Source organism: Artemia sp. Qi Xiang Cuo, chromosome 13, assembly GCF_049724085.1.
Source record: "Artemia sp. Qi Xiang Cuo chromosome 13, ASM4972408v1, whole genome shotgun sequence".
Lineage (NCBI taxonomy): Eukaryota > Metazoa > Arthropoda > Branchiopoda > Anostraca > Artemiidae > Artemia > Artemia sp. Qi Xiang Cuo.
Window position 1 is genome coordinate 24,780,368 of NC_142806.1, and position 22,767 is coordinate 24,803,134.

At 33.7% G+C, this 22,767-nt stretch overlaps 2 protein-coding genes across 6 annotated transcripts in view; one reads left to right on the forward strand and one right to left on the reverse strand.

Moving 5' to 3' along the window:
* Plod (procollagen lysyl hydroxylase) overlaps positions 1-22,767 on the reverse strand; it is a 264,942-nt gene that overhangs the window by 111,357 nt on the left and 130,818 nt on the right. The window lies entirely within an intron of this gene.
* Positions 309-7,109, forward strand: LOC148945110 (immunoglobulin domain-containing protein oig-4-like). The gene is made up of 3 exons (XM_089098845.1): positions 309-479; positions 3,991-4,140; positions 6,700-7,109. The coding sequence occupies exons 1-3, from the start codon at positions 315-317 to the stop codon at positions 6,856-6,858; spliced, it is 474 nt and encodes a 157-aa protein (XP_088954971.1). The 5' UTR covers positions 309-314; the 3' UTR covers positions 6,859-7,109.

The window sequence follows — 22,767 nt, forward strand, 5'->3', positions numbered from 1 at the left end:
GAGCTAAGTTTTTAATTAGATATCGAATACCATTAATCTCAAATAAATCTAACAATTTATTTAAACAATTTATTATTGATCTCTCTCTCTCTCTCCCTCTCTCCCTCTCTCTCTCTCTCTCTCTCTCTCTCTCTCTCTCTCTCTCTCTCTCTCTCTCTCTCTCTCTCTCTCTCTCTCTCTCTCTCTCTCTCTCTCTCTCTCTCTCTCTCTCTCTCTCTCTCTCTCTCTCTCTCTCTCTCTCGTTTCCCTTCAGCTCGCACATTAAAACTGCAGACTGGAAATCAGTGACTTTTCTTTTAGTTCTAGCAATACTGATGATTTTACTTTTCCTATTCAACCTTGGATTTTGCAGAAGAGGAGGTGGACGAGGAGGTTCAAGGAGGGGAAAATCCAAAGGAGGAGCTGTAGGAAATATGCAGATGAATTGGCTAGCAAATTATAGATCAGCAGGAGCAGAGCAATATTACGAAAGTAGTCACGTAAGCAATACTATAAGTAGTCACGAAAGTAGTCACGTAAGCAATACTATAAGTAGTCACGAAAGTAGTCACGTAAGCAATACTATTTGATTACCGTAACATACTTATTACAGTCAAACCTACAAAAAAGTTTCTCAATGAAAAACAAAAATCAATCTAAGATTAAAAATGGCTAAGAGCTAGAGAGAGAGACAGGGACAGAGAGAAAGAGAGAGTGAATAACAAATATATTTTGGATCCAGCCAAAAGAGACAAGCTTTTATAAGGTTTGAGGGGGAAGGGGAACCACAACTATTGGTGGAAACTTATGTTCATTTTAAATTTGACTTAATTGTTAAACATTTCCAAAGGGATCCCTCCAGTGCTCAGCAATTGTAAGTTTTATCCGCTTTGGGTTCTATTTCTTCATTTAACAGGCTATTAAAAATCATGAGGGGCGGAAAAGCCACTCTCATTTATGGTAACTTATATTGATTTCAAATTTGGTTCCGTTACTTATTTTAGTATATGCTTTCTTTAGTTTCATTTCTTTTGCACTCATAATAATTTTTGCACGTTTTAGGTTTTACATCTCATATAAGATAATTCCTGCGTCGTTTCAAGTTGTAAATTAGATCTTTGCTTTGTAAGAACAAAATTTGTTTCTTTGATTTAATTCAGAAATATCCCAAACCATAACACTAAACCCTTTGTGTTTTTGGGTTGAATGTCCATTTTTGCTTCTTACAATATCCGTTTAAGCACAAGCCGATTCGTAAAAACAAAAGCAATTAAAATATATCTAACCAGATGCCGGTTTAGCAGCAAATAAGATAGATGACAGTAAAATGAAAGCAGTCATCAAACTCAGCAACAAAACATAAAACAAAAAAAATGAAGTAGACGTCGCTTTGGGTAGTATCCAAAATACTATCTAAACGTTAAATGTGTCTGCATATTAGTCAATACAGCCCTAACAATAAAATGAAAATATTTATGCAAAGATTCAGAACTTTTGCAAAACCTAGATTGAAGAACCCTATTTGAAGATAAACATCCAATAAAAGGAAATTCATTTTTTTTAAAGAAATTTAGATATGCCTTTTATTTTTGAGCTCGAAGAAATGCGCTTTTTACTATTCCGCATAATTGTAGCTCAAAAATCGCTATTTTCATTAGTAATTTTCACGGCACAGTTAGTTACTATACGAAAACTTTTACGTAGCACTTAAGAAGTTCTACAAGAGCCAACTTGAAGAAAAAAAAGTTCAATGGTAAAATACAATAGAAGCAAGTTGATTACCAGAGATGTGTCACATACGCTGTTTAAGTTTTTGTAGCTTAAAATTTAATGCTTTTATTAGTAATGTTCACTACACAATTAGTCGCTGTATGCAAACGTTTACGTAACACTTCAGACCTACTGAGGCAGCCAATTTGAAGAACGATATCTCGCGTTAAAACCCAATATAAGAAATGTCATTTTCAGAGAGGTTTCATACACACTTTTTCAGTTTTGGGCTCAAAGAAATTTGCCTTTCTTTATTCTGGAAACTGTAGTTAAAAATGCCTTGTTGTGAACTGCAGAGCCCAATTTCAAGAACAAAAACAACTACTTGGAACACGACCACTTCGAACACGAATACTTCTATCATGACTAGATCTAACTTAACAGAAACTACTCCTACTATGACCACTATCACAACTACTAGAAAGGACGCATAAGAAATTATAAGAGAAGCTCAAACTAGAAGAAGAGCTCTTGTAATTTAAAGAGATGTATGGCTAGGCTGTACTTAGTGAATGATGGGTGACAGGCAGCCAAAAATTGTACTTTTTGGCAATAAACCTGGACCTAAATCAAAAGTAGGGCGTCCCAGAACAGGGTAGACAGGAGTTTTAAGAAAGAATTCAAAGGGAGTACGATCTTCATTGGAGGAAGTAATAAAGGAAGCTCTGAACAAATTAGGATAGGGAGGGGTCCCATGTGGCTGTGTTGGACTTAGGCAACTTCGCGCTGTGATGAGTTATCAGTAGTACTAACAGTTTTAGTAATAGTCTCGAAAAAATTTCTTAGAATAATATATTGTCCAACTTCGAAATCATGAGGAAGCTGTTTAGACTGAAATGTTTTCCCCTTCTGCAAGCTAAACGTGTCACTTGAAATGTCTTTGTCTAAATATTCATGATAAATTGTGCTTCACATTCCACTCGTTTAACCGTCTCTATTAAAAAGCGCAAAGATTAAATTTATCTTTCACCAGTGAGGGATGAAATCTCACCAAGATACCCTCCAGTATCAGTTACAGCTCTTAATTTTTTTATTTTCTTCTAGGGTTCCAAAATAGCAAAAGCTCCGCATTTTGATGAATTTACTTTAACGGAACTACCAATTATATCTTTCACGAATCAAACGTAAAAATATATGGGATGACTTTAGCGTCCAGTTTTTCAATAAATCTTTTATTATTGTTTCTAGGAAGCATAATACATAATTCGGGAATATTTCTCACAGAAAGTTTGCACAAGAAATTCATTATCTTATCCAACTGAGACATTCACGTGGGAGCCGTTTATAGTGAAATATTTCTCCCCTCTGCACCCTAACAGTGTCATTCAAAATGTCCGCTGTCTAAATATTCAAGAATAAATTATACTTTATAGTCCACTCGTTTAGATGTCTCTATTTGATAGCGCAGAGATATGCTTTATTATTGTCTTCTAAAGTCCCATAATAGAAAGCTTTGTATTTTGATATATGGACTAAGAACTTTACTGTTGATTGAAAAAAAGACCTGACACAAGACAGGATGACTTCAGCGTTTCTTTACAAATCTTTTATTATCCTTTCTAGAAAGTATAAATTGGGGTACTTGTCAATTAGCTGGAACCCACACGATATAATGTATACGGAAGATGCTTGAGAAACTAGTCAAACGGGTGTCTTTTAATGGAGAATTGGATTGCAAACCGTGGTTTGTCATTGCGTTTACAATGTTTATACTTTTGATTTTTTGGGACTTAGGAGGAAAAAAGGTACCTAGGTTAGGCTAGGTTAGGTTACGTATTTAATATATGCTATGCTTTACCCCCCCCCCCCTATTGTGCAAATATATAGACCAAATTTGTTTAGAAACTATTATATTTTTATTATATTTTCATCATATTTTGTTTTATTTCACTAGCATTAACCAAACTTGACTTTTTGCGTGGGTTCCAGCTAATTGACAAGTACCTAACCTGGCGATATTTGTCTCAGAAAAGTTCCACGGTAAAATACATTATCTTATCCCACTTCTGAGATGTTTGGAGAAACTTCTACTGAAATAATTCCCCCCTCTTCAAACTAATAGTATCATTCAAAATATCCCCTGCCAAATATTCAGTAATAAATAACACTCCATATTCTACTGATTTAACTGTCTCTATTAGAGAGCGCAGAGATTAGATTTATCCATAGTGAGAGACCATATCTTTCCTCGACATATCCCTCTTGTTTCAATTATAGTTCTTAACAACTGTTTTCTTCTAGGGTGCGAAAATAGTAAAAGCTTCACATTTTGATCAATCTTATGTACTAGGGCATAAAGTAATGTTCGTGTGCGAAGCGAAGGGAATCCCAAGGCCACATATTACTTGGATCAAAGATGGCGCTGAAATAATGTACCATGAGTTCATGCAGGTAAGTACATATACGGCGAGGGCTATATATATATATATATATATATATATATATATATATATATATATATATATATATATATATATATATATATATATATATATATATATATATATATATATATATATATATATATATATATATATATATATATATATATATATATATATATATATATATATATATATATATAATAAATAATAATCTTATTGTCCATTTACGATTATTTCACAAAGAGGGGAGGGTCAAAACGAAAACTCGCTAAAATGGTGATATGTTGTTTAACAATAGCTGGTTGGTACTTCATAGATATTTGCCATCCATTGATTTAGTTATCCATTGATTTCTGTATGACTTTCTCTTCAGTAATAAGCATTAAAAATTCATATTAATTAGTTAGTATGTATTATAATCCATCATTTTAACGATGATAATGTATTTAGATGCTAGGCAGCATCACTCTCTTTTTATGCTTTTTCTTCGTTTTCAACCAAAAAACACTCTGACATTATGCCAAGAGCTTTAGGTACTTTTCTATTATATAAAACACACTCGAGAAGTGAAGTTTGGTGAATGCTGATGAAATAGACAAAAGTATGATGAAAATACAATAGCTTAGAAACTTATTTGGGCTATACATTTGCACATCAGGGGAAGGGGGGGGGTTAAAGCATAGCATATACTAAATACGTAATCTAAACAAACCTATTTTAATCTAACCCAACCTATTTAACCTAATAAAAACACAAAAAAATATAATGAAGATAAAATACTTTATTAGAAAAATTGCAAAAACACAACTTGGAAATATGCTCCCAGAATGCAGAAATGTCCTCAAGACTCGCGTTAAAATGAAGTAAGTTTTCTGTCTTGATTTCCGCTCGTCACATGTACTATAGCAAGTATAAACCTAAATGATAGTGGGATGTACTTTGGTTCTATTTGTTCCTCTACTTTTTGGAAACCCAAATTCTCTCTACTTTTTGGGAAGAGGCGCCAGTTTCTGGGTCGACAAAATTATTTTTGTGGTTCACTTTCAAATGAGTGAAACCTGCCTGTTCCAGCTCAGTTGTGTTGTGGCCCTTCCAACAATCTAAAACGATTCTTGAACATCCATGGTGGGACACTACATTCTATCACTAGTCAAAGTAACCTAACCAGAGTCCTCAAGAATCGCGTAATAATGAACTAAAATGAACTATGTCAAGAATCGCGTTAAAATTGAACTTTTCTTTGTCTTTGAGACGGTCAGCCGACGCCGAAGCTCCAAATTTAATAATTCACAAATGACATTCACAATTTTGCTAATAAAGTATTATATTTTCATCATATTTTATTGTCACCAAACTTCACTTCTCGAGTGTGTTTTATACAATAGACAAGTACCAAACTTTGCATCAGCAATACTACGACGAACATTGTTGTAGATTCAGACACGATATCTGATTACCGACAAATTGTTCTTTGGGCTTTTTTTTACCGGCTTTAATATAGACTAACACTCACTTTGGTGGCAGTCTTTTGTAAAGGTTCGTATGAACTAGGCAGTATGATAGTAAAAGAGCAGCAGTACCATTAAATTCTTGATAAAACACAGTTTCCAGTGGCGAATCCAAGGGGGCGCACCTCTATCGTAATCTAAAGTAGTGTCATTTACTTAATTAACTCAAGTTTGCGCTAATTAAACTTGCTCCTAACGCAAGTTTATCGGATCAACCTATTTTGCGCCCCTTCCCCCCTAAAAAAATCCTGGATCCTGGATTTGATTCAAATTTTCAATTAAAATCTGAAAAACATATTTTTTCAAAATCTAGGGGGGTGTGGGGAATAAGTTTTTTTTTTTGTATTTTATTAAAATACCAAAAAATAGGTATTTTTCAAAATTCAAGGAGGCAAAAAACCAAGAGGAGAAAAGCCCTCCTGGTCCTCTCCCACACACCAAACGACACACTGTCATATATAGGACTAGGCTAGATATAAAACTATTTTCTGTCTTTTTTGTCCATGATTGTCTTTATTTTTATTTTTTATTGATGTTACTTCGCATTATGGACCAAGTGTTGATGAGAAATAGTACAAAAATAATCCAAAGCAAAGAATCAGCAAAGCCTTTTATATAGCTTAGGGCAATATCAAGCGTAATTACCATGGTAGAGACCGTTATACTTATATTAGAAACAGTGTTGACTAGGGAATTGAATGGCACTGCTTTCCTACTCTCAGTACAGAGGAGGCCATCCACAAGACAGTTGTCTTACTTTCCCATAAAAGACTAGGGACGTCAATTCATGAGAATGTAGGGGTGGTGCACAATATATTTTTCAAAATGTAGGGGACAATCTTGTTGCTCTTTGATTTCTTTCAATAAAAAATACCTAAAAGGTACTTTTCTTTGACAATACCCCAAAAGTGTATTTCTCAAAATCTAGAGGGGCGGTATCTAGGGGGCAATTGATCCCCCCCCCCCTCTAATTGACGCACCTGGTTCAGTCATTCATTTTAACTTTCCACCTCATTTTTTAATCAAAACATATTTTTATTAGTTTTCCTCACTTCCAGGTACACGAAAGATATTACGGAAAAGATCGAGTCAAATCCAAACTCGAGATCGATCCTGCCACTCAAATGGATGCTGGTGTTTATGAATGCCAAGCAGACAACCTCTATGCAATCGACAAGAAATTATTCAAAACCGACTTTGTTGTTGCTTCAGATTAGCATAATGTATTGACGAAGTTGGCGGAAATCTAATAACTACTTTGGAGCGGAAACCTTTCATTGGTTTCCATATCATAAACTTTAAAACGAGTTTCTTCTCATAAGGTGATAGAAAATGCCAACTTCCTTAGGATGTGAAGCATAAAGCATCACTAGCTTGCATTGGAACTTCTTTCGCTGAGAAAATTATTGCAATAATGCCAATTTATAGCCTTTTGTATTAGATTGTTTGTAGAAATAAATCAGCTACAATGAAATCCTGGCTTATAGAATATATGAACCATTCAGAAACAGGGGTGCGAACAATGATTTCGGGGGGAGGGGAGGGCACAGATTTGTATTCCGTGCTGTTTAGTGAGTATTCAAAAGTGAATTTCTCAAAATCAGGGAGGGGGGGGAGCAATTTTTTCAGTGAAAATACCAGAACAGGTTTTTTTGCCCCCTCCACCAATGGTTATCCCTGTTGAGAAATCAAATCAACTTCTAAATTTTTTTTAATTTATGCTAAAGTTAATAATTGGCTCTTAATACCAAATAATACAAAAAAAGATTTAGGCTAATAATTAATAATTAACTTCGATATTTATTCGAGAATTCGTTACTTTTTTTACAGTTAATGGTCGATACGTCGCTCGTACTATTTCATTATTCATTATGCGAATCGAGTTATTTATTTTTCATTTTGAAACCCTTTTATTTCCTTCATTTAAAGAGGCCAAAATCAAACAGTTCGTGGTAACGAACTGTAAGTAGCCTAAGGAGCGACCCGGCTCAATGGTAACCGAAACTCTAGAAAACGGTATTTTGATACAAACAGATACATCAAAAGAATTAGATTTTAATGCTGATTTCAAATATATAAGTTTCATCACTTTTAGTCCTACCCATCAAAAGTTACGCGCCTGAGAATATTTGGCTGATTTTTGAAAAAAGGGGGAAAGAACCCCTAAAAGTTATAGAACCTTAATGAAAATCACACCATAATATTCAGCGTATCAGAGAACTCTACTGTAGAGTTTTCAAGTTCCTATCTGCAAAAATGTGGAATTTTGTATTTTTTGCCAGAAGAAAGATCACGGATGCGTGTTTATTTGTTTGTTTTTTTTTGCAGGGGTGATTGTATCGACCCAGTGGTCCTAGAATATCGTGGGAGGGCTCATTCAAACGGAAATTAAAAGTTCTAGTGCCTTTTTTAAGTGACCAAAACAATTGAGGGCAACTAGGCCCCCTCCCACGCTCATTTTTTCCCAAAGTCACCCGATCAAAATTTTGAGATAGCCATTTTGTTCAGCATGGCCGAAAATATTACAACTATGTCTTTTAGGATGACTTAATCCTTCGAAGCCCCCAGGGGGAGAGCTGTAAGTTATGAACTTTACCCAATGTTAAAATATAGTATTGGTTATTGGGAAGTATACAGGCATTTTCAGGGGGAATTTTTTCTGGTAGTGGGGGTGGGGGTGGGTCGGGGCTTATATGGGAGGATCTTTTCATGAAGGAAGTTTACATAGGGGAAGGGACATTGCTAGGAAGGGGGCGCCGGATTTCCCATCATTATTTAAAAAAAAATCAGAAATTAAATATAAAAAAACAAGTTTTTCAACTGAAAGTAAGGAGCAACATCAAAACTTAAAACGAATAAAAATATTAGATATATGATTGGGTTCACCTTCTAGTCAATGCCTCGCTCTTTAAGCCAAAGATTTGTTAGTACTTTCATAAGAGCTATTTATTCTAATTAACGGCCTTTGTGATTAAGGGGTTATTTTTAAAGAATTGGAACAAAATTTTGTTTACTTATTCAATGACGGTGAGCCAAAATAAAAGCTGCATTAACTAAAAAACGACCAGAAATTAAATAAAAAAAAACAAGTTTTTTTAACTCAAAGTAAGGAGCGACATTAAAACTTAAAACGAACAGAAATTATCCCGTAAATGAAAGGGGCTGTCCCCTCCTCAACGCCTCGCTCTTTACGCTAAAGTTTGACTATGTCTCACAACTTTATTGTTTAAAAAAATAAAAAACTTTAGCGTAAAGAGCAAAGCGTTGAGGAGGGGACAGCCCCTTTCATATACGGAATACTTTCTGTTAGTTTTAAGTTTTAATGTCGCTCCTTACTTTCAGTTTAAAAAACTTGTTTTTTTATTTAGTCTCTAACTAAAAGCAATAGGACTAACTAGATAAATTGTCAATATTTATAGCCTTTAAATCCTAAATTTATAGAAAAATTGTTTAATTTATCGCCTTTTGTATTAGATTGTTTGTAGAAAAAATCTCATTCCCAGGGCCGTATCTGGGATTTTTGTTCGGGGATGGCCGTATTTTTTTCGGCGGAGGGGGGGGGGGCAAAAAAAACACATTAAAAATTAGTTTACATGAATTTTTGTTACGTTCTTACGAGTCGGACAAACATTCCAGGGCGAGGGTCGAACCCACTACCTCTTCCCCCCTCCCCTGGATACGGCCTTGCCGCTTCCCAATGAGGTTTTGCTAATACCTAGATTTAGCTATGGCTAATTTGAGCCAATAGATTTTCAATCAGGCACAATCGACACCTCCGATAGATACAAACTGATTTTCACAGAATTTTTGGATTACCTAAAAATATTCTAAACGAAAAATCTAATTGGCTTAAATTAATAAGATTTATTTTGTAAGATTTACTATAAATTATTATATCAGATTATTATTAAGATTTTTCAGATATTAAGAATATTATTAAGATCATTATTATTTTTAAGATTATTATTATTAAGATTATTATTATATATCTCTATTATTATAATAAGATTCTAACAATTTTAATAAGAATTTATTAAAATCTGTGAATCCAGCTGAAACGAAAATTGCTTATAGAGTATATAAGTCAATTATTACATTTATGTTGATTTCAAAGCGCTTTCTACTTAATGTTATTTCAAAATAAACCAATTACAACAAGACGTTTGATCTTGCCAAATACTCTTCTGAGGATTCGAAGCTTTGTTATGCTTCCTCTGTTCCCATATTACCTTTATAGAAACAAAAAAAAAACACATTATGTCCACTTCGGAGAACAGTATTTACTTTAGTAGGCTTTAGTGCCCTATTCATACTGAGATTTTTACTAGTAGTGAGATTTAGCTAGGGCTAATTTAACCCAATCAGAATTTTTCAACCCATCAGGAAATTCTAGAAAAAGCCTGATTGGCTGAAATTAGTATTCGCCAAAAAGTATTAGCAAAATCTCATTGTAAATGGGCCTTAAACAAAATTATTTTCTGTAGAGAAATCTAGATTTTCACGACCTGTGAAATTCTGAGAAATGAATTGTTCGAAACCAAATGGCCTTGGTCCACTATTAATGGTTTATGAGCTTTTAACGTGGAAGAACTTGACTTTCTAGTACAGTGCACCCGTTATAACAACTCTTAAAAATAAAACCAAGATTTAAAAATTTGACGAAATAAGGCTGAAATAATAAAAATTCGCCAAATTTATTATTCTCAATTACTTGGCTATAAGAAACGAAACAAAAAGATGAAAGTTTTCTCACCAGTCGATAGGTACAATAAAGCCAAAACCAAAGATTGCAGATAGTAAAATCTGAAGTGAAGTCAAAATTTAAAAAGAGGGAAAAGATTATGAGCCATATAGGGTTGCCATTCTAAACTTATACGATACCAAGCAAGGCATATAGATACAAATTAATAACTTTAGGCAAATTAAAAATTATTTTTGAATAGATATTTTAATCAAAGTTTACAATGTAAACCCAGATTTCATGTCACAATTGCCAAACATTAACTTCAAATATTAAATCAGCCATGGAACACCCAAGCAAAAAGTCAAAACACTTTCAGGAATATAAGTTCATTTATTACTTGATTCTTTATTAAAATTTGTTATATCAGTGGGGAAATTTTATAAACCAAATGATTTATATAAGGGTCATTTTAAAGAATTATTTTAAAAAGAAACATGTGTTCCATCATCTCTTGTCAAAAGATGTGTTTTATATCATCTTGTATATGAAGATGCAGTTTTTGTCAAAAATTGCATTAAATTTTGTGTTTTTTCGAACAGTTCGTGGTAACGAACTGTAAGTAAGGAGCGACCCGGCTCAATAGTAACCGAAATTCTAAGAAACAGAATTTTGATACCAATAGATAAATCAAAAGAATCAGATTTTTATGCTGATTTTAAATATATGAATTTCATCAAGTTTAGTTTTACCCATCAAAAGTTACGCGCCTGAGAATTTGCCTTATTTTCGAAAAAAGGGGAAAAAAACCCCTAAAAGTCATGTAACTTTAATGAAAAACACACCATCAAATTCAGCGTATCAGAGAACCCTACTATAGAAGTTTCAAGATCCTATCTGCAAAAATGTGGAATTTTGTATTTTTTGCCAGAAGAAAGATCACGCATACGTGTTTATTTTTATTTTATTTTTTCCAGGGGTGATCGTAACGATCCAATGGTCCTAGAATATTGCAAAAGGGCTCATTTGAACAGAAATTAAAAGTTCTAGTACCCTTTTAAAGTGACCAAAAAAATTGGAGGGCAACCGGGCCCCCTCCCACGCTCATTTTTTTCCCGAAGTCAGCCAATCAAAATTTTGAGATAAGCATTTTGTTCAGCATAGTCGGAAATCTAATTAATATGTCTTTGAGGATGACTTAATCCCCCACAGTTCCCAGGGGAAAGGCTGTAAGTTATAAACTTTGCCCATTGTTTGCATATAATATTGGTTATTGGGAAGTATACAGGCGATTTCAGGAGGAATTTTTTTCTGGTGGGGGGGTCGGAGTAGGGGTTACGGGGGATAATATTTCCTTGGACAATGTTTCCTTGGGGGAAGGGATATTTCTATTAAGGGGGCGCCAGATTTCCCAGCGTTATTTAAAAAACGATCAGAAATTAAATAAAAAACAAGTTTTTTCAACTGAATGTAAGGAGCAACATTAAAACTTAAACCAACAGAAATGATTTACGTATATGAGGGGGTTCGCCCCATAGTCAATACCTCGCTCTTTACGCTAAAGTTTGAATTTTGTTGGAATCACAAAGGCCGGTTAATTAGAATAGATAGCTCTTTTGAAAGTACAGAACTCCCTAATATACGTAATAAAAACATACGAATACAGAAATTCGTTACGTAAGTGAATTCGTAAGTTACGTCAGAACAAAATTTCGAGATAGTTATTTAGCTAAAAAAAGGAAAATTAATATGCGAATTTCTTTTTAATTATTCATGTACGGTGACCAAAAATCTAATCTGCATTAACTCAAAAATCTTCATAAATTAACTAAAAAAACAGGTTTTTTTTTAACCGTAAGAAAGAAGCAATATTAAAGCTTAAAATGAACAGGAATTATTCCGCATGTGTAAGGGCTGCCCCCTCCTCAACGCCTCGCTCTTTACGCTAACGTTTGACTCTGTCTCACAACTTTATTTTTTTTATGACAATAAAAAACTTTAGCGTAAAGAGCGAGGCGTTGAGGAGGGGACAGCCCCTTTAATGTACGGAATAATTTCTGTTCGTTTTAAGTTTTAAGGTCGCTCCTTACTTTTAGTTAAAAAAACTTATTTTTTTATTTAATTTGCATAAAGAAGCACGTACAGATTGCAGCTTCCTTTCAAATAACCCCTTCAACAGCTCTCTGTGTTGTTCCAATTCCCCACTAGCGTGACGGAAAAAACAAGAAAAAAACAGAACATATTAGTGCTACCCATGTAAAAAAGTGATTTTCCTCGTTGTTCAAGCAGGGTTTCCTACGCAGGGTTGTCGGCAATGGTAATTCCAAATGTAGGGTTTGTGTATTGATCCAATATTATTTTTGATGGTTTTCAGTGTATTTTTCGAAATTTTCATATGTTTGTTTTCAAAATAACATTTGACTAAGATTAATCGAGATAATAGTTACCATTCGCGAACCGGCAACAAATGACAATTTTTTCCCACTAGCCAGTTTTTCTTTAAACGGTTTTTTTTTCTATGATAAACCATGATAGAAATAATATTTATACGTAAAATGTAACTATCATAAGCCATGAAGGCCTAATCCGCGTTATTTAGCAGAAAAAAAGAAACTTTAAAAAAGCCAGAAAAAAATAAGGTATGGTCTGACCATAATAGTCAAGAGAAAAAGGAAATTTGTATGAAGTACAAATAGGAAAAACAAAATTCAGAAACGTCAAAAATATCAAAAACTAGGAGAAAAGATAGAAAGGGGCAAACAAAATGGGAAAACTATGGTGAAGGGTTGTTTCCCATTGTCAATCACTAGGCTAGATTCACAAGGACTTAGCCATCTTGTAAAACGATTACCTAAAACATTTTAATCGACGAATACGACAACACTGGCAAAATACACCCCAAAAACCACCCTTGATTGCATAGATATGTATGTATCTTATTATTTATGTTTTAATAGCTATGTGCTTTTTAAGGATTTCACCAAATTATCTTCTTAATATTTCAAAGGAAATTAAATACAAAAACAACTTATTTGGATTCCACTTGGTCTATAATGATTCATAATACATGCAATTTGAATATAAAATAGCTTATATCAAAATCGTACCTTGTATCTCGCAGAACAGATTCATGTGAGAAAATACCTTGGGAACTTCATAAATAAAAGCATTTTTACAGGAAAGAAAAAACAAAATTGCACTTACTGATTTATTATTTTATAAATTAGTGAATTCAATACATTTAAAGTAATTTATTAATCCAAGCTTAGGATAAGTAAAAGAAAATCCTGCTAGAAAAACTTTTGAATGCGCCAAGTTTTTGAACAACATTGGCAAGATAGTTCTCAAAAACAATCGCTGGGTTGTGTTCACTTTTATCTTCGTTATTTGACATTTTGAACAAGAAGATTTCTCTTCTTCTAGACGTTTAAACGTTTGGAACAAGAAGAATAAGATTTCTCTTCTTGATGTTAATCTTCCCTTTTCACGGAAAAAATGCCATCAGCAACATATTCTAGCATTTTATTCGAAATTTTCGGCTAAATAAGAAAGAAAAAGTAGGCCTAGTTCAGCGTTGGGCATACAAACAGGGATTTACTCTGACGAAATTAATCCATAGATAAGGTTTGCGAAGTCAAAATGTGCATTATAAAGCGCCATTTTGCCACATTTGACGCACTAAAATGGACGTCATTTTGGCACAAAGACCAATTAGCGCTTTGGTGACCCTAGCATCGATTCAAGATCAAAAGAAGTAAGCATAAAGCCCATTTTTGACTTATCAAAGTTCTAAGATTTGACAACCCGCTGCCAAATAGAAAATTAAAAAGAAAACTTTGATGGCAATCTTATCAAAGCCCAGAGACCATTAATTAGATTAGAATGAAGAAAAATATTTATAAAAAAAATCAGTAAAATCAGTCTTCAGATCTTCCTTTTTATGCATTCATTCATTAAGCACCTACTCCAGCTGTAAAGGACTAGATATCCGACAAATAGGATAGCTTATCTTTGCCGTTTCTCTATTACAAAAATCAAATCAGATAAAGCTCATTTTATCTCATCAATTATAATTAACAGAAATTATTTATTGCAATTATTACATCCTCGGGAAAGACATATGATCGAGTACATGCGCAGGTGGTAGGAGAATCTGATGGTCCAGTTCCTCGAATATCCTGACTTGACACTCTTCTGATCAATCCTTTAGGTTATCCTTTAGAACCCCCTCCTCCTCACTGAATATACTCTTTCCAATAAAATCCGCATTAGCGGGAGGTAAGAACGTAGTATTCTTTCTGATTGGTGAATTCTGTTTACATGACAAAATAAAGGTCATTTTTACATTCTTACGCTAAGTAGCTTAGGCCTACGTTAAGAATGAAAATGCGAAACCTCATATACCGAGGCAATCCGGTTGCGAAATTTAAAAATGAGCAGTATCTATCATGAGCAGCAGATCTATCATCAAGGACAAGCTGTTTTTGCCTTTTGGTATCTGTTTATTATTAATGTCATTAGTAAATAACCATCATTAAAAATTATCAGTAAAACATTATTAATTATTGTTAAATATTAAGTTATTGTTTTTAGGGACATGTTATTGTGTACATTTAGTGTGGGCTTTGACAAGTTCACTTCTAAAAAAAAATCATCATTCGATAACAAACACAAAACCCAGAATATAATTGTTTTTATTTTCGACGCTGAAGCTCCAATCTTTCGTCTTTCTCAATACAACCAAAACCACCAGAGCAAAAACGTAATTAGATATTTTCCGCTATTCATTCCATCATATCGTTCCATCAAACAACGCCAAATCCTCCAACATTCCTTTACAAATCCAAATGATCCATCTTCATTTTTCCCTCATGCTTTCAAATAAGCCCCTTGCTCCAGCACCAGACTTTCCAATCACTATCTTCTATATCATGCCCCAATCTCATCGATCCCCTATGTTACTATTAGACGAGAGAAAACCGTGACATAGAGTTCACTTAAATTGCTCCTTAGAGCTTTTTGTTTTCTCATCGTTAAAAGAAGTTTTTCTCTAAGAATCAAGAGGAAAAGAATATAAAAAGAAGATGGAACTCATTGACTGGGTTTATCAAAGAGATAGAACAAATATGGGAAACAGCAACTGTTCTCTCCGCCAAGCTTAGAACAAACGTAATTGGTATCAAATTTTCAATTTAGAGCTGAACGTTTGTATATTTTTCATTTGAAGCCTCGAAGGAGAAATATGTCGCTTGCAAAAACAAGCCAATAAAATAAAGTTGTAAAATAAACGCAAAAAAATCAAAATGGAAAAACTTTAAAAATACTGTATCTAAATTCTGGAACACACGGATAACTACACATGAAAAATGTTATGCAAATGAATTATCTTTTTAAGCATTACTCCTAAGAGCATGAAACGTTGCATCAACGTTACACCTACGAACTTGAGGAGGTTTAAGGAGACATAAAGAAGGATATCGCGCTTGATTGGCTCGCAGCCCCACCCCCCTGGTCCTGTGTTTCACCAAAGGTCATATATCTATGGACCTAAAAACATCGTCTTCAGGATTTTTCTGAAACGGAGACCCTGATTTCCCTTGCTATGTGAAAATCGCAGATTGGTTAATTTGCTTTCCAGTTTGTCCGTAAAACGTCAAATGAAAAAATGAAAAGAAAGTGCTTGAAGCTCACCAGAATCCATGCTGTCAGTCAATTATTCTTTAAGCACAGTCTTCGAGCCCAACATAGTCATCTCGTGAAAGCCTGTTATTTGCAAGGTCGTTTCAACGGGGGGGGGATACCGAGTTTGAGGCTTCCCGAAAATTGTTCCGGGCCGTAAAAAAAATAGCAAAAATGCAGATAAACAAATTTTTGTCCGTTTTACAAAGTCTAGAATTGTACCCCCTCCAAAAATAATAACCCTGCCCCACCCAAGCAAAAATCTCTGCCCCATCATAACCAAGGATACACCCTTGGTTATAGGACATTTTGGTAGATATTAGCAAAGGGGTTCCTAGTTTGAAATTCTTCTCATCTGCAAAAGGTGCAATCTAATTTACTAATGTGCAATCGTCAGATTGCAATTTAGCGGGTGCAATTTTGGTCACCATTTAGTGGGAAACTGTAAGGGGTTATTATTATTTACCAACGAAATTATTTTTTTTTCTTGGAAATTTCCATAAGAACATTTTCTGTCAGGTCACTGGGACTTCATCTCATGTGGGCTATAGTATTTGTCTACTATGCACAATATGTTCATATTATTCCAGTGTATATAGATAACAATATGTACGGTATTTATATACAGTAGAATAATATGCGTGATTTATTGGGGAGAAGAAGCATATTAAGAACTTAGAACGTTCTTATTTAAATTTAAACATTCAAATTATTATTAATTCAATTTAATATTGAAATTTAATATTAAACATTCAAATTTAAAATCCTTTAAATTTTCTTATTAAATTTTTGTGCTATATTTCATCACTTGAAACAGTTTATAGTATGAAACTGCTTGCATTTTCGCTCCTTTGATCCTATCGTATTGCATTGTGAAAGTGACCACTTTAAAGGTAGCGTTGCATTGCAGAGAGAATTTTCGCTCAAGTTAACAGGTTTACAGAATTGACACTAAAACATATTTAAAAAAAGTAATTTTTTGCTAGATACTGAAAATAAAATAAAAACTTATTAATGAAAACAAATTAATGAAAGTCCGAATATTTTGGCTTCACGTCCGGAAGCCTTTATCAACGAAAAAAAAATAAAATAAAAACTAGCTTAAACAAAACACATAAAAGCAAAGAAAAGCGAACAAACACTATGCAAAAAGCAAAAAGAAAATTTGCATTTAAAAAATATAAGATAGTAAAGCACCAAAGCACAACAAATAAAGCACTAGGCTTTTATTCGTTTTTCCTTCTTTTTTTTGTATACCATTTATTGGTTTTATTTTATCTTTTTCATATACTGTTTTTCAGCGTATTATTTTTTTCCATTGACAAGTGCTTCCGAATTTGAAGGCCATATATTTGGACTTTTATTATTATTTTTTGTATTAATAAGCTTTTTATTTGATAGTTATTATCTTAATAAAAGAAAAAATATACCCGTTTCACGAAAAAAAAATTAAACGAAAAGAAATTCCGCATTTAAACAAGATTTAATATGGTAAAGCACGAAAGCACAAGCGAACAAAGCAGAAGGCTTTATTTTCGTCCTTCGTTTTGTTTTTTGCATGGTGTTTATTTGTTTTTCTTTTTTTTTCATATGCTTTATTTAAGCTATTTTTTTTGTTTTGTTTTGCTATTTTTTTTATAAAGGCTTCCAAATGTCAAGCCGAAATATTCAGACTTGCATTATATTTTTGCATTAATAAGTTCTTTATTTTATTTTTACTGCATAATAAAAAAATTACCCGTTTTTAATATATTTTCGTTTCGATTATAAATGAACGGCAGAGTTTTGTAAGAAATAATTTAATGCCTTTATTATTTTTTATCAGTCAAAAGATAAAGAAAAATATACATAAATACGGTATCAAGTAGGATCTTACAGTTTTAAGATTCAAAATCAGTGTTGCCAACGCTTTGAAATAAACTTTACCAGTTTTCCGACTAGAATTGTACTGCAAGAGATTAATTTATGCCATCTGAACAAGTCAAAAATTTGCGGTAAGCAGAAGAAAATTTTCTATAAGCTAAAGTTTGAACAGATATCCAAGTCAAAAAGGAGCAAATAAAACCAAAATATACCCGAAACTTTGTATTGTACAAAAGTATTTTCAAATTTACCGAGACCTCTAAATTGTACCAAAAACGGTACAATTGTACAGCGTTGGCAAGGCTGCCTAAAATCCCTTCAGGAAAACCCCAAAAGACGTATGCTTTTCTTTTTAGTTGTCAATTTTTTCACACTTCACACGGATGAGCAAAATTACAAATTGCTTCCGTACAATAAAACTACGGTGCAAAATAGGCTACTTTACATTAATTGTGTATGCGTTAATTGTGTTTATGTACTTTAACTTCGTTAGTTATACGACAAAATCAACATTCAACTTGAAGAAAGTTAATCAAAGCCGAAAATGAGGGCTACTGGAATGGGAAACCTCATTTGGAGATTCAAAAGATAGTCCTCTAAAGATATGAATGAAGCCGAGATTTGTGTTATATTAAATAAAAAAACAAGTTTTTTAAACTGAAAGTAAGGAGCGACATTAAAACTTAAAACGAACAGAAATTATTCCGTATATGAAAGGGGCTGTCCCCTCAACACCTCGCTCTTTACGCTTAAGTTTTTTATTGTTTTAAAAAATGAAGTTGTGAGAAAGTGAAAATTTAGCGCAAAGAGCGAGGCGTTGAGGAAGGGACAGTCCCTTTCATATACGGAATAATTTCTGTTCGTTTTTAGTTTTAATGTCGCTCCTTACTTTCAGCTAAAAAAACTTGTTTTTTTTTATTAAATTTCTTATCGTTTTTTAGTTAATGCAGCTTTTATTTTGGATCACCGTCATTGAATAAGTGAAAAAAAAAAATTGCATAAAAATTTTACTCTTCTTTTGCTAAATGGCTGTCTCTAAATTTGGTTCTGACGTAATTTACAAATTAACTTACGTAACGAACTTCTATATTCGTATATTTTCTTCTGGCAAAAAATACAAAGTTGCAGATTTTTGCAGATATGAACTTGAAACCTATGTTATAGGGTTTTCTGATACGCTGAATCTGACGGTATAATTTTCATTGAAATTTTTCCGCTTTTAGGGAATGTGTCCCCCCTCCTTAGACAATCAGGTAAATATTCTGAGACTCGTACCCTTTGATGAGTATAACTAAACTGTACACAATTTATATGTTTAGAGTCATAATTATAATCCAATTCTTATGATGCATTTACTGACATCAAAGTTCCGTTTTTAAAAGTTTCGATTACTATTGAGCCGTATCGCTTGTTTTTTTTATTGTTTTTTTTTATTACGTATATGTTATTACGTATATGATGGGGTTCTCCCCTTAGTCAATACCACGCTGTTTACGTTAAAAGTTTAAAAAAAATTTAATTCACAAACCACTGAATCACAAAGGCCGTTTAATTAGAATAGATAGTTCTTTTAAAAGCACTAAAAAAAACTGTAGCGTAAAGAGCGAGGTATTGCCTTGGGGGAGAACCCCTCATATACGTAATAATTTCTGTTCATTTTAAGTTCTAATGCTGCTTCTTACTTTCAGTTGAAAAAACTTGTTTTTTTAAATTTGAAGGGGCGCCCCCTTCATAGAAATGTCCCTTACCCCAAAGGAACATCCTGCACGGAAAGATTCTCCCGAGTAACCCCCTACTCCAGCCCCCCTCACCAGAAAAAAATTCGTCCAGAAAATGTCTGTATACTTCCCAATAACCAATACAATATGTAAGCAATGGGCAAAGTTCATAACTTGCAGCCCTTCCCCCGGGAATTGTGGGGGATTAAGTCATCGTAAAAGACATATTTATTAGGTTTTCGACTATGCTGAACAAAATGGCTATCTCAAAAGTTTAATTGGGTGACTTTGAGAAAAAAATGAGCGTGGGAGGGGGCCTAGTTGCCCTCCATTTTTTTTGTCACTTAAAAAGGGCACTAGAACTTTTAATTTCCGTTCCAATGAGCCCTCCCACGATATTCTAGGACCACTGGGTCAATACGATTACCCCTGGGAAAAAAACAAAAAAAACAAATAAATAAACACGCACCCGTGATCTTTCTCTGGCAAAAAAAATGCAAAATTCCACATTTTTGTAGATAGGAACTTGAAACCTCTACAGTAGGGTTCTCTGACACGCTGAATATGATGGTGTGAATTTCATTAAGGTTCTATAGCTTTTAAGGGGTCTTTCCCCCTTTTTTCGAAAATCAGCCAAATTTTCTCAGGCGCGTAACTTTTGATGGGTATGATTAAACTTGATGAAACTTATATATTTGAAATCAGAATTAAGATCTGATTCTTTTGATGTATCTATTGGTACCAAAATTCCGTTTTTTAAGAGTTTCGGTTACCATTGAGCCGGGTTGCTCCTTACTTACGGTTCGTTACCACGAACTGTTTGATTTCACCGATGTATTCATGAGAATTTTTTCCAGATTCCATAGCGTCTTATTCATCTCACAGAATAGTGACAAAAATTTGTTTTTATTCTTCTCCTGAAAAGCTTTTCAGGAAAAATGTCTTATGTAACTTTCTTTTAATGTACACAGGTTACATCTTTTAATCATACCAAGAAAAAAATAACAAAAACACGAAGAAATTTACAGGCTCAAAGAGCAGCCATAAATAAGGATCTTAAATTACAAGTCTAAATTTGCATTTTCACTGAAGTTTTTCATTTTATTTCATTCTACTTTGAAAACTTACTAGCTGTTAAGCAACATTTTTCTAATTGTTAAGTTTTGTTGCTTAATTAGGTTGTAACCTTATGCAATTTAACATCACTGTGTGAAAGTGGCCATTCCGCATACATTGCCACAACTTGAGTAGGATGTAATCAAGTCACACTGATCATTTTAGACTTTGAGCACATCACACGAAAATGAAAAGTAATGGACGTTGAGCCCCAACCAAACTTGATGGGAATTAAATACTAGGCTCGTAGTGGTATGTTTTTGCGGTCTACGTCTGAGCCAACCTCTGTGGAGGAGGGGCGGTAGCCAAATCAGTTCTCCTTATTTTTATTGAGCAGATGGACTTCATTCATTCTGTAAGGCAAGAGCTACGTTCTTGTAATCCACATTCATTCAAAAGACCTGGTGGATCTGAAGTAAATTTGGTGGGGATCAGAAGCTATACTTTTGGCACACTTTCATAGGGTTCAAGCCCAATGCGACAAACACTTTTACCTTTTTTTTTCTCCGCAACTGTAACCCTTGGGTCACAGTTGCCGCAACACTTCACGGGCCTGGTACCGAGGGTCTAGTTTTGACAACAAATTAATGGTTTGAATTTTGACTTAAATAGACTCAAATCAGAAAATATTTGCTTAGCAAGAATATTTCTCGACATCCATATTCATTTTAGCAAAGAATAAAGAGAAGCAAAATCGATACTCTCATTAAGAAGAAGAAGAATTTTCTTTAAAAATGATGAAGTGATGGATTTTTATTATTAGATAACCATAGTCAAGAACGCATTTTAGAAACAGTTATTCAAAGTGAAAAGGTGTATTGACAAAATCACAATCTCATGCATTTTAATCGTCTGCATGTAATTCATTCCATGAAATTAAGTACATTATTCTAAGATCAAGTATATGATCTTAACTTTACTATAAGAGCAATACATAGAAGAAAATAGAAGATTCACAGCCAGTAGTATTTAATAATCGAGATCTTTCAGAAATGGCATACCCCGGACCAGTGGAGTGAATTCACGAAAATCTCCGGGGGAGGGGGATTATTTTTTATATACAGAGAGGCAAAATTATCACTTTCTTCAGTTCTTCAATGAAAATATCCAGAAAAGTAGGTAGTTTCAAAAGGTAATACCCAAAAATAGGAATTCATGAAATTAATTATGCTATTCTAAGATCAAGTATATGACCTTAATTTCACTATAAAAGCAATATATCGAAAAAAACACAAGATTCACAGCCAGTAGAATTTAATAATCAAGATAATTCAGAAATAACAGACCCAGCCCAGTGGCGTCAATTCATGAAAAATTAAAGGGGGGGGGCAAAATTCTTTTTTTTCTCCAACAAAAAATCTTGTTTTTTAATATTTTTCCAATGAAAATACCCAAAAACAAGATATATTTCAAAATATAGGGAGGGGGTCAAAACAACCTACGGTGACTACACACCCTCCTCCTCCTCCCCCCAATTTATACGACTGATTTAGCCCTACACCCTCAAACTGATAATTTGACAACCAAGCCACGCTCCTTTACTCTTTTCTATGCTATGCTGTCAATTTGGCCAACAGCTAAAAAATGTATCGAATGAGAGGAAGGGCAAATGAGAAAAGTTAACATTGATTTAATTGAATTGTCTGAGTCTTTCTAAAAGAGGATTGAGGAACTAACGAGATTCACGCTCACAAGGTCAATTAGAAAAGTTAGATATTTAGGGCTGTGAACTTAAATTTCGCTTTTAATGGGGAAATAACCGTATGAAACAAAACAGAGCGCTAGTATAAATTACTGAGGAAAAGCTAATTTTCTGTGTCGTTAACGCTTGAAAAAGCGAGGAAATTACAATTTTTTTCTTCTAGCTTTTAACGGTTGTATTCTAGAGGCAGCAGTTGCAATAATAATGAAAACACTTGGTACATTACACACTTGGTACTTTTTTAACATTTGTTTATGATGTCGGGTATTCAGATAACATAGCGTTGACTCTCTCATGTTTCATTCTGTTGTTGTTTTTTTTCTGAGGGGTCGTTATATCAAACAGACGGTCGTGGAAAGATGGATAA